The sequence below is a fragment of the Lepidochelys olivacea genome (assembly GCF_965140295.1).
Source record: "Lepidochelys olivacea isolate rLepOli2 genome assembly, chromosome: 8".
NCBI classification, from domain to species: domain Eukaryota; kingdom Metazoa; phylum Chordata; order Testudines; family Cheloniidae; genus Lepidochelys; species Lepidochelys olivacea.
The window spans coordinates 66,894,439-66,912,739 of NC_140418.1; the positions used below are offsets into that span (position 1 = coordinate 66,894,439).

The following is an 18,301-nucleotide window of genomic DNA, read 5'->3' on the forward strand; positions in this document are numbered from 1 at the left end:
GAGGACTCAGATCCTTTCGTTAGCCCACTTCACCGGGGTAGTGCAGAAGCCAGGAAAGTTCCCACAATAGTGGGACTATTCCCACGCTTACATAATGTTAAAGCAAGATTTTTATTTGAAGAATAAGGTTGATATTTTCAGATCTATCTTCTCAAATGCAGATTTGCAGGCAGAAAATAAATATAGTAAAATCTGATTTCTTCTTGTTGGAATGCAGCTAAATTATCTTTGGTTTTCTTGGATGCTATTTTGTCTTCTGGGGATTATTATAAGATTTCCATTTTAGTTTATTTTATTCAACCTGAATATTTTAAATTAATTGTAACCAAAGGTATGTTACAAAGAAGAGTTCAGTTACATACGTGTGTGATGGGCTTGACTCACCAATGCATAAGCTTGCAGGATATCTGCACCAGTGAGACAATTGCCCTGGGGAGGTGGCAGATGACAGTGTTGTCACTTTCCTGTTTTGGAAGGTTTGCTATTGGAGGGAGGGAGGGTTGAAGTTCTGGATGGGATCCCATAAAAGCACTTTAGGTGCATCTATAGAATGCGTGCTATGGCAACTTTATGCTGCTCTGCCCTCCCGATAGGCTAATATTCCATCCTTGGGGGCTCTATAGCCTGGTTATGCCAACAGCTGCCAAGGAGTTAATTTGGCCCAACATATGTCTATAACAGGGGTCTCAAACATGTGATCCGCGGGGTTATTTTCTGCAGCCCGCCAGCTCCCAGCGCTCCCCCCTCACCCCCAGCATTTACCTAGAGTGGCTCCGGTCCGGCACGCACCGGGGGCAGGGCAGGCTCCCTGCCTGCCTGCCCTGCCCCCGCGCCACTCTAGGAAGTGGCCAGGACCTGGGGGAGGGTGGGCTGGCTGTTGCCCTGGCTGCTCCTCCCGGTACCTCCCCCGAAGCTCCCGTTGGCCACAGTTCCCCGTTCGCTTGCCAGAGAGTTTTTAGTTTCAGAGTAGCAGCTGTTTTAGTCTGTATTTGCAAAAAGAAAAGGAGTACTTGTGGCACCTTAGAGACTAACAAATTTATTTGAGCATAAGCTTTCGTGACCTACAGCTCACTTCATCGGATGCATTCAGTGGAAAATACAGTGGGGAGATTTATATACATAGAGAACATGAAACAATGGGTGTTACCATACGCACTGTAAGGAGAGTGATCAGGTAAGGTGAGCTATTACCAGCAGGAGAGCGGGGGGACATCTTTTGTAGTGATAACCAAGGTGGGCCATTTCCAGCAGTTGACAAGAACGTCTGAGGAACGGGGGGGAGGGACGGGAATAAACATGGGGAAATAGTTTTATTTTGTGTAATGACCCATTCACTCCCAGTCTCTATTCAAGCCTAAGTTAATTGTATCCAGTTTGCAAATTAATTCCAATTCAGCAGTCTCTCGCTGGAGTCAGTTTTTGAAGTTTTTTTGTTGAAGAATTTCTGTCAGTTTGTTGATGTTTGGCCTCAGTGACTGAGCAGTTGAAACCTTCAGGATTGCAGCAAGGTGTGCGTCAGATAGTTGTGTTTGGTATTTTGACTTGTTTATATTCATTGTGGAGAAAAGTGACGCTGCCTCCATGGCTGACTCTGTCCAGCAACTAGTGATGCTGCCTCCATGGCTGACCCCACCTGGCGACTAGTGATGGTATCTCTGTCCCTCTCTCCCAGCCAGTCGGAGCTGTGGGGGGCAGCGGGCCGCAGTGGGGAGGTTCTCAGGCCGCAGATGTCCTGTGGGATGGGACTTTGAGACCCCTGATGTAGAGGGCTCTCATGGGAGAGAGTTGCTGTGCTATGTTCATGTGGAGTACTGTAGCAGGTGTTTTCGGAGAGCTAAAGGCGCATTCTGGCCACCCATGGTAATTATTACTATATCCTTGCACAGCTCAATTTGTTGCAGTCATACAATTTGCAACTCCCCAAGGGCTCCGTTTGTCTTTGGACTTTACGGTTCAGTCTCAAGATATCAGTGACTGGTTTAATTCCATTTACCCTAAACATACATACTTTTGATGTTTCACTCTTTTTGGTTCCGTTATCAAGTGTCTTTCCCTAATTTCGCACCCTGACTACAAAAATTTCTTAATAATAAAGTGATAAATAAAATTTGTTGTGTAAGAGGTCTGTTAAAATGCAGCAATGGTGTTTTCTGCTTCCTGAAAAAATTTAAGAGGTATTCATATCCAGCAAACGTTAGATTATTTAATCACAAGTTTGTAAGGGAGTTACACAGGACATAAGCATGGAAAAGAGCTGGAATACTAGACGCTTGATAGTAAAATGTCCCTTGGTTATGTGGATTGTATGGAGCAGTTGACATCTTTATTTCCTGTTTCTTTATGGAGATCTATGCTAATCCCACCTTCCACACATACGTAAGTATTAATGTAATTCAGGAATGGCAAAAGCCACAACCAGAGAACGTTCCGACATAAGAGTAACAGTTTTCGCATCTACTTCAAAGAGGTTAGATTAACTGCATATTCAATTTTGAAGCCTAGAGTTAATGCAGAAATTTAGGGCAAACACCTTTTTAGTGGACAACGCACCTCCTGCAAAAGGCTGGGCACAAAATTGAATGGGAGCTGAGGATATCCAGCACTTTGCAGAAGGTCCTTCATTTGAGGTTAGCAGGTGTCTAGATCTTCTCATTGTTTTGGTCTTTGTGGGAACGCTTCATTTCTCCTGAGTCACAATATTCTACCTGTGCCTTGCACAGTTGCCTGAATCTAGGTAGTTAGTTTACCAGTGTTGTCAGTACCAAATTAACAATATCCTAGTAATAAGAGTGTTGAGTTCAAAAGGGTGGGAGTGGAATATAAACTGTTCTCTCCCTTTCTAGGTTGCAGCTTTGCTAGTGGTTCCGTAGTGGTTCTGAAGATTAACAACCTGTTAGTCTGTATGAAATGAAAATGAAGGAAAGAGGAGAAATTAAGAAGATAGCAAGACACAGAAAGGAAAAGTATGAGGAGAAAAAGGAAGAATGGGAGCAGAGGGGGGAATCCATTATTATTAATTATTAACAATAACTATTTGTATTATTGTAGTGCCTAGGAGCCCTAGTAATGGACCAGGAGCCCATTGTGCTAGGCACTGTACAAACACAGAATAAAATGGCCTATGCAGTGAGGATCTACAATAAATTGTGATGATAAAGGCATAGGAGATGTTTTGATCGGTTAAGGCTCATGTAAGCTAGGAAATCGTTGTTACTGATGATAGTTTTCCAAATGATTCCTTCTGAACTGGAACGGAAAATGATTCTGGTGGTTGTGGAAACCAGACAAAACCATTTCCGATACCATTTCAGAAAGACTTGCTGCCACCGTGTCTTAATTATGTGTTCTTAAATGATTTTGGCTACATTAGCACTTGAACTGTTTTCTATGGTGGTTCAAGTGGAACGGTTGTTGAAAACGATTTTAAGCTATGTTTCAATCTCCTAATAGACAGAACCCCAATTAATATTGGGTGTTAGATGGCATATGAGGCTGCCTCACCACTTGAACATAATTAATATTGGACCTGATTCTGCAATCCTTATTCATGTTGAATATGATTTAGTCACGAGTCACCCCACTGAACTCAATGGAACTGTTCACAAAACCAAATTATGCTTATTGTAAGAGTTATATTGGGCCTATTATATTTTTATTTTATATTTTGTTTCTACTCCTTCATGTCTCCACTCTTCAAACTGTGTAGCAAATACGTCAGGGGAATCTCTTGACTTGATCATTAATGGTTATTTTTGAATGAACTATGAATTTTTGGTTCATATATATTTTTAATTAGAAATGAGGAAAAAGCTAAATCCTGGTGTAAATCTATTTTGTAATGTTAAGTAATATGTTGAAAGCAAGGTTGGCATTTTCAAAAGTGCGATGAGCTGTGTCCAATTTCATGAAGCCTGCCTTGCCTTTGTGCAAAAGAATCAATTTGACAGAATGACACAAACCATCTGATGGCTTTACATTGATTGGTGTGAGTTCATCACACATTGGGCAGACAAATCCTCAGGGCAAAATCCTCTTCTGTGTGAAGCGTCTCATGGCCTGAGGATCCCTGTGCACTAGCAACCCAGTGAATCTCATTTGGAATCCTTTTTCTTGCCTGCTCTTCTACTACTGTTAATAGGAAGTGGGAGGTTTTTGTAGATCCATGCTCAACCTGTTCATGGTGTTCATGTCAGTAGGCCCATGTGATATACATCACCAAGTGTGTTGTTCTAATAGCCGTGCAGGATGGATGACTGAGGTAATTTTAATGGGCAAAGACCAAAAAATCATAGTGCACCATGCATACAAAATCTCAGCTCTTTGTATTATGTTTATTCAAGAAAGCACTGGGCTGAGGACTGAGCCTTGATCTCAATGTAAACGGGAATAGATCTAGAACAGCATAGTTATGTTGTAATAATGTAGTACCCAGTGAAATACAAACTGAATCAAAAGAGCTCTGTTTCTGCCTTTTCAGTTTTCTTTCTCTTTTCCCCTTCCTCCTCCTCATTTGCTTTTTTTTCTTTTTTCTCTCCCTTTTATCTAGGGTTGCCAACTTTGGTTGGAGGTATTCCTGGAGATTTCATCACACGATATAATCTTTAATTAAAGATTAATCTTTAATTCCTGGAGACTCCCCGTCAATCCTGGTCAATCAATCTTCTCTCCCTTGTTTCCTCTCTCTTCCTCCCTTGCACTTGGCTCCCTCCGCTTCACCCCAGTAAGAAAGACCAGAATATTTCTTCCTGTGTCTAATAGGCTTTTATATAATTCAGCATTGGGGATGACTTAGTGCCTTAGTCAGGTTTTGGCATCAATCCGTTCCTGAAGTGAATATTGTTGGATGTGTGCAATACAAGAGATTTCAATTCTGATGGAAACAGAAGTGGGGAAAAAAATCAATATTTGTTAAAATAAAAAGGGAAAATCTGTTAACTAAAGGATTTTTTGGTCAAGCTTGTAAAAGCATATTACAAACAGTGTAGAGTAAACACATACATACCAGTTGTTGACAGTGTCTTTGAAGTCTTGGCACAGGACCGTTTCAATGATATTATTTAGCATTCATTGATTCATAAACCTGCTTTATTCTTTAACACTTCTATTGCTTTTTATGTTTGAAATTAAATATGCAGCAATGAGTAGCATGAATCTGGGAAGTTTTAATTGCTTATTAACATGCTTCCCTCCCCCCCAAAACAGTTATGAATATAAAAATCTAATCTCCTCAAACTGTTTCCACACTTCCTGACCACATGTTAAAAGTATAATTGAATGACTGACACATATTTAGGTATTGCTCCCTAGTTAAATAAGACCATTATCATCATCATAAATAATTCTTATTAGCACAGTTTATAGAAATAGAAAATGTTCTCTTTTGCAAACTATATTTAATACATTGTACCCCAAAGGGTTTCACATACAGTTGATATTTCGTTTGAGCGAATGATGTATTTAGCAGTTTGATAGCAGTATATTTTCCCAGTGCTACCTCGAAGATAAATGTTTGTGTAAATTGACTCCTGGGGAAAGATGATGTGGCCTGAAATCCATGCAGCTTGAAGTCCTCTGTTCATCCACAGACCATGTATAGGACAGAGAGCAGCAGTCCAATCTTTTCTACACCACCCTATCAATGAACCTCAACTCAAAGCCCTGGAGTCAAGTTTTCATGTCAATTCAGTGTTAGGCCTCTCTGCTGAGACTGCCAACAGCGAGGCCAATTAATACTGATTGTGGTGGATTTATTTCTTATTTGGACGCAGTGTACTGGACTGAGACCCAGCTGCATTTCACTGAACTACTAGTAATGACTTTCAATCACTGGTAACATGAGCCAGGGCCAGCAACCTTAGATGAAGATTTTGTGTCCAACCTCCTGAGACAGTCAATCCTCTCCCTCATGTCTTGCATTTCACAGAAACAGAAAATTATTGCACTTACCCATAAAATTTATATTATGCTAAGAAATGGTCTTCTACAAAATGTCACTATGTATAACGTGTTTCAGAATAGCAGCCGTGTTAGTCTGTATTTGCAAAAAGAAAGGGAGTACTAGTGGCACCTTAGAGACTAACCAATTTATTTGAGCATAAGCTTTCGTGATTTACAGCTCACTTCATTGGATGCATCCGATGAAGTGAGCTGTAGCTCACGAAAGCTTATGCTCAAATAAATTTTTTATGTATAACGTGTGTGTGTGTGTAATTTTGATTTGCTTATATTGTATTTACCACAGTATGACTATTTAAATATACATTTACATTAGGTATTCAAAATATCCATCTACACTTGAAATGAAAACGCAACTGGAATAGTCTCCTATCTGAAGCACATTTTGTAAAGGATGGGGTAGCAATATTAGAATTCTATCTTACTTTACTTTTCCGTGTTCAGAAATTGCCTTTGTAAGTTTGATCTGCCCTAACTCTCACCTGCTGTTGCAGTTCTTAAAATAACAGCAGACACACCAGTTGCCAGGATTATTATCATGGTGGACTATTTGCACACTGTTGCAATAAAAGACCCTTCTTGTTTATGTCATCAAAACTAACATCCCAAGTAAGGGTTTGTTTTTTTTTCTTTTTTTTTTACTTCTGGGGGAATAAAGCCAGGGGATTTTGTTGCCGCTGTGTAGAGTGGTGGAAAAATTGTGCTAGAATGGATGTGAAGAATGTTTTTGGAAAAAAATAATCTAAAACCCACCAATGATGATAACCAAAATCCATAATCAAATAAATGGAGTGCGGGAGTGAGAGGGGGAGGAATTCAGAGAGGATGGCATCTATGTATCAAGTCACAGGTAGTGTGCTTGTGTTCTTCCGCTAATTTCACTACATGAGTCACACTAGAAAGAGCTAGAGATGTCACATGATCAATTTCTAGTATATTTTGTTTTAAAATATGACCTGCACAAATTCCAATGTTTAAGTTCAAAATGGTATCAAAATGAGAGAAGGATTTTCTTTTGCGCCTGTATGGCTTTTGCTTGTATTAAAACACTTTCATGTTTCAATATTACTAGGAATGAGTTTGGTCCAGTGGTCTTACAGAACCAAACAGTGGTGTATAGAACAGATGATGTGAGTTAAAAACAGCAATAATTCAAAATCTACTACTCTGCATTTCCTGGTCTCTCCTGCTTTGTTGTTGTTGTTGTTGTCATTGGACTGTACACTCTTCTGGGAATTGTCTGTCTTTAATTTTCATGTCATATGCAGCATGTCTCCGTGTAAAACAAAATACTGATGCTGAAATACTGATCGCACAGCCATTGTCTTTTGAAGGTAAGAAATTACCCTTTATTTGTCTAGCGTCAGCTTCCAGCCATATGCTCATGGACGGTACAGTGCTCTGTGTTTATTACAACAGTACTTAAAGTAAGATTGCCCTTTTTTAAACAGTATCTAAACAACCTTAGGGCATTGTAAAGATTCAGAAGATCTGCATAAGTGTTAAAACCACAAAAGCAGACAGGAAACTGCTGTAAAAACTCCCCTCCCCCACTGCTTTCTTTTTTAAACGTCTCAGCCTTTTGGACAGAAAAAGAACTCTAGAGATCAGCAAGGGTATACTGCTTCATGCAGTTTGGATTATCTGAGTCTCATACAAGTATCTAGGGAAGCTTTTGTACTTTAAAACTTGCAATTTTAATCTTGTCACTTGAAAATGGAAATAGATGTTAAGCACAACTTTGTTAATGAGTAAAAATATATATATATTTTTCACAACTGGATACTGATTTATTAATGGTTTACTCATAGTGTGTTTAATTTAGTCCTGTTCTGTTAAAATTATAGCAGAATACTGTGTTGTGCATTTTTCAGCTTTTTCGTAATTCTCATGGTGACTGTAGCCTTCCCAAGATAGCTTGAATCCAGCTAGTGCAGGTAACAATAACAGTAAAGACACTGCAGTGCAAGTCTTCAGCATGGATGGTATAAGCCCAAAATGCACCCTGGGTATGTATGTCGCTCACTAGTTCATTCTGCATTTCATACTGTGTTGTCTTCACTACCATCTTGGGGTGGGCTTATGCTGTGTAGACATATCCCTAGAGTGGATGTTAAGTTCCAGGGTGAAAGGTTTAAGTTTGGAGAAAAATGCTGCTTCTCTATGCAAGATGTCATTGAAGAGATTGTTGGAGAAAACAGATGCCAGACAAGACTTCTCCAAGTCAATGCATATGTTGTCCAGGCTGAATAAAAGATGTCATAAATCATAGAGTCCTTTTTATTTTCTTTTACATCCTTCCCGGCCCAATGTTAGAGTACAGGGTGAAAACCAGTCTCTTCCATTCCTCTCTGTCATTTGCTGTATGGTGTTTGTTGGGATTGACTATTCAGCCATCTCTGTTAGGGCGGTTCTTAAGGCTGCTCTTGGCCTCCCTCGTTTCCTCATACTAGTTGGTTTCCACTTGACAGCTTCGTCTAATTATGGTGGAAACGAGCTGCTGGTCAGTGATTTCTCTGATCTCTTCATTGTTAATGAAGTCTTTCTAACCAATACCCAGAATCTTTTGTAGGCCTTTATTTTCAAGGGTGTCTAGTTTTCTGTTTTGATGTTTTAGTCGCTGTCCAGCTCTCGCAGTCATATGTTGGCACTGAGATTGTGTTTGAATTGAAAATTCTCACTTTTTTGTTTCGGGGTTGTATGTCTTTGATTTCCCTACGTTGCTGAGTTTAGTAAATGCTGAGTGTGCCTTTCCTATTCTTGATGTCACTTTCTTTTTGAGATCTCTGTTAGGTTAATATGGTGCTGCCCAGGTAGATGAACTGTTCTACGTAGAGATTTTTGCCTTCTAACGTGATGTTACTGCTTGACATCTGGGTTTCAGAGATGTTTGTTTTAGCATAGCTAATTTTGAGCCCTACTTAGCCTGCTATTTTTGCCAGGTTGTCTGTCTTTGTTTGTAACTTTTCGGGGGTGTTGCTCAATAGTGCAGTATCATCAATAAAGTCTACATCTTCTAAGCATTTGCCATCTACTCATGCTGTCTCTGGTGTTTGTGCTGCTAATACACTTTTGTAATCCAGCCTATGGCAGAGCTAAATAGTGGAGATAAAATGCAGCCCTAATTCATTCCAGTGTTCGCACTGAATCACTCTATTGTCCGATTGTCCACACTTATATAGCACTTTGCATATCTGTACATGGCCGTGGTTATATTTATAACTTATCTGGGATCTGTAGGACTGAAGAATATTCCAGAACGTACATCTATGGAGGCTGTCAAATGCCTTTTGAAAATCAGTTAAATTGATGAAGAGGGGAGCGTGCCATTCTCTACATTTTTCTATGGTGGAATCCTTCTATCATAATGTAATCATTATCGGGGGGGAAAAAAAAGAGAGGTGATCTCACTGATTGTAAAGAACTGGAGGGGAGTACCCTTTGTAGGGAAAGCCTTTTGAGGGGAAAGTGGTGATACTACACAGGATGAAAGAGGCAGTGGAAGAAGCTTAGAGAAGAACAGGCTGGATTCAGGTCCAAGAGATCCTGTGTAGATCAGATATACACATTAAGGACCATGTGTTAGAAGAATGAAGAACTTTCCCTGTATTAATTCTGAAATATTGCTCAGTTTGAGAAATCCTCTATCTCAATGGATGTGTCAGTTTCTCTGAAGGATCCTTGCAAATTAAAGCTGGAGTCAGATTTTTTGAAAGAACCACAAGAATCTTGTTCAGTCATAGCTCTGCCATCGCCATTTGTGTCAAGGCGTTAGACATCTGGCTTGTATCTAATATCATGGTCATCTGGCTTGTATCTAATATCATGGGCAGGTCTTTCTCAGTCACAGAAGCCAGGACTCAGTGTTCAGTTAATGATTTTTTCTGCCATGCCCCTGTGGGCTGGCCACACTATTTTCTTTCCTTACCAGCAGTCTTATGCATAGAGAAGTTGGCTGCCCATTGTTCTCCAGGTATGTCTCAGGCAGAAGACAGTGAGGCGAGGGAGAATGGATATAGTTGAGTGGAGATCTGAGGCTGTATGTGAAGGAGCAGAGGCTTCAAAACCGTACTAAATGAGGCAGAGCTATATGTTCCTGATGAAATGGCTAGCAACCCACTACGAATTGGTGGTCATTTATGGAGAAAGTGTACAAGTTTAAGATGAAAATCCTCCTCTATTTTGTTGCTATCAGAGCTCAACACCTGGTGCTCATGTATTGTTTTTATTTGAATGAGTTAAAACATACCATGAATCTGTAAACAGTTTTAATTACAACTTTTTTTCTTTAATAGTTTGTTCAAAAGTGATTGGAATTTCTTTAAAGGAAGCAGTTAATAAAGAAGGGAATGTGCATAATCCACTTATGTTCCATTAGTCTTTTTAACTAAAGAGTAAATAGGAACAAAACAAAACTAGAGAAATCAAAAAGAGATTGTAAGGTGAGGAGCAAATGAAGTGATATGAAGGAAGTACAGACAGTATTAGAAACTGTTGTATGTTTGAAACAATGCTAAAAAAATGTTCGTGTGCCACATGAGGCAATATTTCTAGTAGTTAAGAGCCGGAGCCTGAGAATCAGGACTGCTGGAGTCTATTCCTAGATTTGCTAGTAACTTATTGTCTGGGGTTCCTGATTTAATCTCTGTACATCTTCGTATACCCATGTAGAATTCAAGTGCCATTAATCATGTTATTTGACACTATTAGTTTTGCATGGTTGGTCTTCCACAATTTGCATTTATTTATGTATTTAAGAGCTGTCCTTGCACCAAAGTGAGGATCTGGTATCATGCTTGCTATTTTTTTCTTTTTAAAAAGATTTTTACCCAGATCCACATATCTTCTGTGTTTGTTTTTTCGAAGAGCCCTTGTCCCTTTCCTCTTCCCTAAAGAGTTTGGTTGGATTGAAAGTAGGTTGAATTGGCACAGTATGCGAAGTCTTACATTATCAGGGAAGACAGATGGAGAGAAAAGTTTTCAGCATAAGTTAACAGCCGCCTTTGCTGACATAATGTGCTCTTCACATCAGCAGCTGGGTAGTCACTATGGAGTTATTTGGCTACATGTCATTTTTCACATCTGTCAGCTGAATTAGAGATTCAAATGTAAAAGTAACACTTCCTGGAGAGAACTATGGGTCCAAAAGTCAACAAATGGTGTACAATAAGACATGCATATATTTTTTCCCCTTCTGTGTCAGATAAAATGTTGACCCAGTATTGTTCATGATTTGTAAAAGGAAACTCCAGCCTTCTTCCTCAGAGCAGCAGTCATAAATTTGAAAAGATAACAATTGTTTCTCAGCATGAATCAACTGAGAATGTATAAGTAGTGCAATTTGGCATTATCTTTTAAAGCTGCATGCTCTTTAGATGTGCAAAATGGGAACATTTCTCTTACTTTTTTCCCCAACACCTTACGTGAGTGAACACGACAGAATGGAGATGTGAGATTGAGTGGTCGCTTGCATGTTATCTGCATAAAGTGCATAGGAGGTCCTCAGACACTAGGGGGGATGAGAGTTGCGTAAGTAGCTCGATCTATAGCATGTAAACATCTTTGTTTCCTCACAGACATTTGATTTTTCCGTTTTATTTTAGTTATTCCAGTGTATCAGGCTTCTGACTAAATCTCTAAACATAAAAGTATACATCCAAATAATCTCCTCTCATCAAACACTTATTTTGCTCAAACCACTGAACATCCCTAAGAACCTCCCTCCCACCATATAAAAGCAACAAACTCTACCTTGAGCCCACTTGTGTTGTACCAATAAAATAAATACCAGCAGGATCTTATTAAAGGGAAAAAGGCAAAATACCACATTTATTGTGAATACAGAAAGAATCATAGTAAGCAGTTAGTTATAGCTATAACATTCCATTCAATCTCATATTTATTCACACATTCATTCATACAAACACACACACATACACACCCACACACACAGGTTCTGCAAGGTTGTTATCATAGTTACCAGCCTTAGAGTTGCTCATGCCAAGCCACTGGCCAGGTGGCCTGGACATGAGGAGGGAGCAGGGCCTTGTCAGATGCTCATCTGATGCTCCTGGAAGTTGGTTTGCAGAATCAGACCCCAAAGTTCTCACTTTTTAGAGTCTATTTTTATAGGAATTTCTTCCTGTGCCAGTCTATGGGAATTGCTTCATCATGCTGTTGCTGAATCAATCAGCAGATAGCACATTCCTGACGGCTCCAAGATGTTATCTTGTTCTTTGGTTCTCCCATCCTTGAGGCTGTTGGGTGGATTCCAGTCTGCCCTCCGGGGGGTCCTCTGGTTATTTCCACTTGACGCCTTCTTCAGCCGATGGACACTGGATTCTTAGGCTGGCACCTCCCTGATCATTCAGTTATTATCCACACCAAGCATCCATCCACATCCATCCTCTATCTCTATTTTAATCATAATTGTTAATACAACAAAAGGGTGGGGAGTCTCTGGGTGCTGTTTCTGTTGTTAGAGTATTGCTTTGAGTCTCTCTCTCTTGTGAATTGCTTTGAGAACAGACTCTGTCTTAGAATGTACTAACACAATTAGCAGCTTGCAAGTTTCAAACATAGAGGGAGAGAAACAGTACCAAAAACCAAGAGACCTCTTAATTAGTAATAGCCTGGAATTTAAACTCTGGGGAATCAAACTCATTTGTGATTTTAATACAGAACTTCTTTAATATGATCCAACACTTGCTCCCTTTCAAACTCCCCCCGCCCCCAGGAAAAGCCTAGGAAAACAGAATGTAATGTGTGCCCTAAAAATTAACACATTTGGGCTGAAGGAGAGGAAAAATTTCCAGAGTTGAAGGCTGTTCAGTGAAACCATTTTGCTGGTTTAAACCAGAAAGCTGTTTCCTGAAGTACTTCATCTGATTTCAATTACATGAAGAGAAAGGTGGTCGTTTTGGTAATCAGGACCTAAATCATTTAGAACCACGGTTATGTTTTTTACCTATAAAGTGTTGATTGTAGAGCAAGCAGAAGTATAATACGTTCCTTATCTAAAACATTGATTGCATATTAAACAGGTGGGTTTGCTACCTGAAGTTTGAATGGTCTTAGTGCATAGTCCCATGAGGAATCCATGCATGAGATGACTAAGGCATGGGTAATTGTTGTGAGGTTTGTAAGTAAAGAACACTACACCCTTGCCAAGCACTGATGGGGAAAGTTTGCTCCTGGCTGGGTAACAGAGAACAGGTATGCTTGCTCAGTTGAAGGAGCACATAGCATCTGTGCCATTTTTTTCTGGTGCAGGCATAATTTATTACCTTGGTTTTAGTTGTCTGACGGCCAACCTGATGACTCTCACCCATGCTCTGATCTTGGCCTGACACTGGATAAGTCGTTCAACTGCATTGATTGGATCTGATGGAACTGAGATGTAGATCTGGGTTTTAATTACATAGTGGAGTCATTGCTATACCCTGTGACATCTTCAAATACTGTATAAATGGTCTGGGCAGGGTGACAGACTAGAGGTCTGTGTGAGAGTGTTACCCAGGGCAGACAGTTACCTAGTACTAACCTCTGGAAACAAAACAAAAACCCATCCAAAACCACAGGGCACTACAAGAGGAAGTATCAAAAAGAGATGAATGTATCAGAGGCTGGCATCACTGTTCCAATCTCAGACAGGAATTGAGGCAGTGGATGGGGTGTGTTGCACACCTACTGCCTGTCTGAAGATTGTGGCAAGTAGGAGTGTCTTTCCAGTGCCCTTGGAGTTCACTGCACAAATCCCAAGTTATTCAAGTTTTATGTGTGATGGAAGCGGTGAAATTACTTATAAAATAGGGGAACATGCATATTTACCTTTTATCTTCTCCTGAATCCAATGGCTAAAGAGGTTTTTCTCAAAAATTTAAAAAATTAAAAGCCAAACAAACCTAACCCAAAAATTTGGGCAAAGACTATGATGTTTCAGAAAGAGTAAAAATATGTTTGTAATGGAAATGTTTTACAATGTTAACTATAGCAGTCACTACTGAAATGGCTTATCTATCTATCTATCGATCGATCGATCGATCGATCTATCTATCTATCTCCTTCTCTCCCTCCCTTCCTCCCTCTGCTGATTAAATTAATTTTAGGGGAAAGAATTAAGGGTCAGGGCTTCAAAAAGTTCAGCTTGTAATCTGGCCATAAATTACATAATGGTTGTTGCAGGGTGCTGGGTGTTTGTGAAAATCTCATGCTTATTTAAGTGCCTAAATAGGAGCCACGCTACTTTGAAAATCTGACCCAGACTGTTCGTTCCCACTTGTTACAGAATAACTGTACTTTTAGTTAAAGCTATTAAGCTGTCAATGCATTAGACAACTTGCAGTTTATGAAATTACCACAAACATTTAATTTATTATATAGAGAAAATACAGTATTTATTACAAACATGGGTCCAATCCAGAAAACAACCCTGAGTGCATAGTGCTTATTATCATGTCTAGTTATATTGACCTCTGTGGGCCTAATCAGCATAGTAAACACAGATCTGTAGTGTTTGCTGGATTGGGCCCAAAGGTTACAGTCAACAAAAGCATTTAATTGCTGAGATGCTGTAAATAGTAAATGAACACAGATTAATTGTTATATACTCTTCATGTGTGGCCAGGTGCTTCAGTGTATTTAAACTGTTGCCTGTTTAAAGGATGAATGTAGATTCAGTATTACATTGCAATATGATTTATCTTTATAGTTGTCTTCTTAAATATCAATGGGAAAGGCTTTTAAGAAGACAGGACTTGTAGTGCAGGACTTGAAGTGCAGGACTTGTAGGTTGACTATGTTGTTAAAAATACACCACCATCAACACAACAACACCCACATTTGCTGTATCATAGCACAGTTAAACTAGGAGAAATCTCCATGGCTGGAGAGAGATGAAAAAGAGTCACCCTACAGTACTGTTGCTATAACTACACATAGGAATAGTCAATGTGACTTACTGAGGAATATTGCTGCAGGAAGTTACAAAATAAACATTTCAACAGAGGATACAGATGTGCATACACAAACGGCTAACAAATGAATGGCTTCTTAACCCTTAATGCACAACTGTTTAGCACGTGTATCCAAGTTGTTGCAGTTTTTGGTGTGAATCAGGTGAAGCAATAATAAATACTAACTCCCAAAAAACCTATTGTTAGAGAACTTCATGAAGTAAAAGTTAATGCTTCGTTCAAACCCATTCACTCTGCCAAGTATGCTTGAAATATATGAATCAGGAAGACATCTCCCACGGGGGAGCAGTCCAGGATACACTTTCTTTTGGAGTGTCCTGTGTTTGAATTTCATGCCCTATTTTGCATAAACTCATGCACTGAAAAACAGTTTTGGGTGTTATGCTCTAGAAATGAGAGTTTGGCTTTGATGTGACAATGTGCTTCTGAAGAGGTACATAACCTCATTCTCAAACATTCAGAGTTGCTGTAAAGGAAATGTAGAAATAGCATACCAGAAGAACTTCCTCTTCATTTGTTTGACTGTCTCTCTCCCTGAAGGCTCCCATGTTCTGCTAGAAAAGTGTCAGAGGGGGGTTTTTCTCTTGTGTAGTGAGCTGTAGTAAACTGAGCCTAATTAAATCTTTTCATACACAAATATTGAAGTGTTTAAAAAAATCAGATCTAGATTGTGCATTTGTGAATCAACCCTGAATAAGGGGCAGTTTGTAGCTGCACTGTCCCCAGAGGGGTCCCATGCGTCATTGTGCCTCCCCAGTTACACTGGATGAATAATTTGTTATAGCCTTTTTAAGGGTATAACTTACTTCTTCCCCGCACCTCCCGCAGTCAACCAGCGCAGAGTTATGACTCTGCTTTCTCCTGGCCTACTCTCCATGCACCTGTCTCTGAGGGGAGCAAAGTCCCATGCACTCCTGTTGTTGTTCATTAGCGTTGCGGTAGTGCTGTAGCCCTAGTCCTAGATCAGAGCCCTGTTGTGTTGAGCATTGTGCCCACACAGGACAAAAAGATGGTCCCTGCTCTGAAGAGCTTACAGTCTAAGTTAGCACCTAAAGCTAAAATCCAGCTAAATCCAGTTGTGCAATGTAGCCTATTGTGAGTATGATTTGCTGGGAGGAAGTATTACAGTCACCTTCTGGAGAAGAAGGCTGGGAACCCAAAAAGATTCCTTCATTCCAATAAAAACAGAATATTCAGTTCCTCTGAAAAATAAGAATGAAGGACGGAGATAATATGAAAAGTGTGAAATACAATGTAATGGGCATTAAAGAGAGGGCACATTATAATCCATGAGTACAGAGTCTCTTCTAAGATGTATTGCAGCTTCCCGCACAGCACATTGAATAACCTACTGTCATATGAAATATTGTAAAATCAGAAAATGTTGTGTGTGTATAGCAAGTACTTCTAACGAGCTAGTTGGAGACGTTCTGATGAAAAAATTCTCACTGGAATTTGCAGATTTGTCTAAAGTGAAATGTTTCACAGAGGTGGTATGATTTCAGCAAAGCTCTGATAGGAGCCACATCCCAGGCAAGTGCCCTGAGCTATAGAGTTAGTGTTTTGTTTCTCTCTCACTGCTTCATGTTGAAGCTCTTCTACTTCGTTGGGTCTGAGAGAGAGAGAGACTGACTCTTTAGCCTGATTTTCACAGCTCTACCTGCTTTGGAGCAGGAATTGGAACCTGGGTCTCCCACATCTCAGGTGAGTGCCCTAACCACTGACAGTTGGCTATTCTCGAGTGGGTGTCTCCCTTTGACCTGAGAAACCTTCTTGACTGAAGCTTAATTGAAGCCAATGTTTCCATGAAAAGTTTGGCGTCAATGAATCATCATTTTCTGATGAAAGAAGTTTTGTTGAACATTTCCCAACCAGCCATACTTACTAGCTATGGAGTTTTTTTTATCTGCAGTGTGTGCAGTGGGTTGATAACTACTGTGTGTTTTTAGCACATTGTTTTCCTCTCTAAATATTGCATTGTTGTTCTGTTGAGGGTGATAAGGTCTTAATTTGCAGTTTTATCAGCAGGCTGCTATACTAATTGTTTGTGGAGGATTATTTCCAACCAACGCCACATTTATAGAATGTGGCATTCCTAGAAATATGTTCAATATATTTCCTCTGATATGCAAGGCTTAGCTTAATATGGACTAGACAATCAGCCAAATTTAGTCCTGGTGTAACTGGGTGCTGCTCTTATGGCTTCACTGGAGTTGCAGGCATTTACATTGGGTCTCCTTTGACTCAATTTTTCTGGACAACAATAATTGCTAGCCTTACAGTCAACAGTCAGTGCTCAAAGTGGGACAACTTATGAGTGACACAGAGCAAATCTTAACTGGTGGGCAGACCACAAGGTGGCCTTATATTGCAGATGACTGCAGAATAATTCCACACATACTATCAAATTAACTCTCCCTCTTTCCCCGTATTCTTCTTTCTTGATATATGTTCTTGAGCACCCTCCTTAAAATGAAACTCTAAGAATTTTTTCATTTTCTAGAGATGAGCTGGGACTTGCTTCTTGTAGGCTGCCAACTTCTTAAGCAGAAACACGTTAAGAATGATTTGTCTTATGGGTCCCTCTTCTGGTCAGTTGGTGGAATAGCTGGAATGGATATTCTTTTCTTCCTTGGTAGCTAAAAAACAGCCTTCTCATGGCGGTTTCCGGGATAACATCCAGTAAACATTTCATTCATGTCTAAATGCACATTGAACCTGCTTGTTGTGGATTTAAAAATATTATTTTATTTACACTCTGAAATCTATTTAAATTGTTTAAACTTAACTCTTTATCAAGAGCCCATCTCTCCCCTCTCCCCCAATCCCCCAAAAGCGCTAAAGACCTAATCTTGGGAGCTGCTGTGACCTTGGGAGTTGAGGGCAATGCAGCACTTTGCAGGGCCAGATCCAGAGTGCCAACTATTTGTAGTGTATGATGCAAATTAAGCAGGATCTCATTACAGAATTGAAAAATAGAGTACAAAGTATGATATAGTTTCTGTTCCACAACTAAACAAATATTTTCTGTTCCCTTTTTCTGTAGGTCATAGAAACACTATCAAAACTTTCTCGCACTTCTATTGCATTAGCAACAGGAATAAGGTACGACATTAGTGCTACTAAACTTCCATTTTATCATTTATAAAACAAGTAACATGATATACAATTAAAAGAAATATGATCTCAGCTGCACTGTTTTAGCCTTATTTTTTCTGCGCTTCTAAATGTATATAGAGGTCCGGTCTTGTCTAGAGTAGCGCTACCAGTAGTTCTGACTTTAAAACTCTACATGTTTAAAGGAAATCCATATCACATAGCCCACAAAGCAGAACTCCTTCATGGTGAATCTCCAGCGTGCTAATTCACGC

At 39.7% G+C, this 18,301-nt stretch overlaps 1 protein-coding gene across 1 annotated transcript in view; it reads left to right on the forward strand.

Annotated features, from left to right (window-relative positions):
* VAV3 (vav guanine nucleotide exchange factor 3) overlaps positions 1–18,301 on the forward strand; it is a 248,303-nt gene that overhangs the window by 84,234 nt on the left and 145,768 nt on the right. Inside the window, exon 3 of the mRNA XM_084637324.1 lies at positions 17,977–18,035. Within this exon, the coding sequence (XP_084493450.1) occupies positions 17,977–18,035 (59 nt within the window). The remainder of the gene's footprint in view (positions 1–17,976; positions 18,036–18,301) is intronic.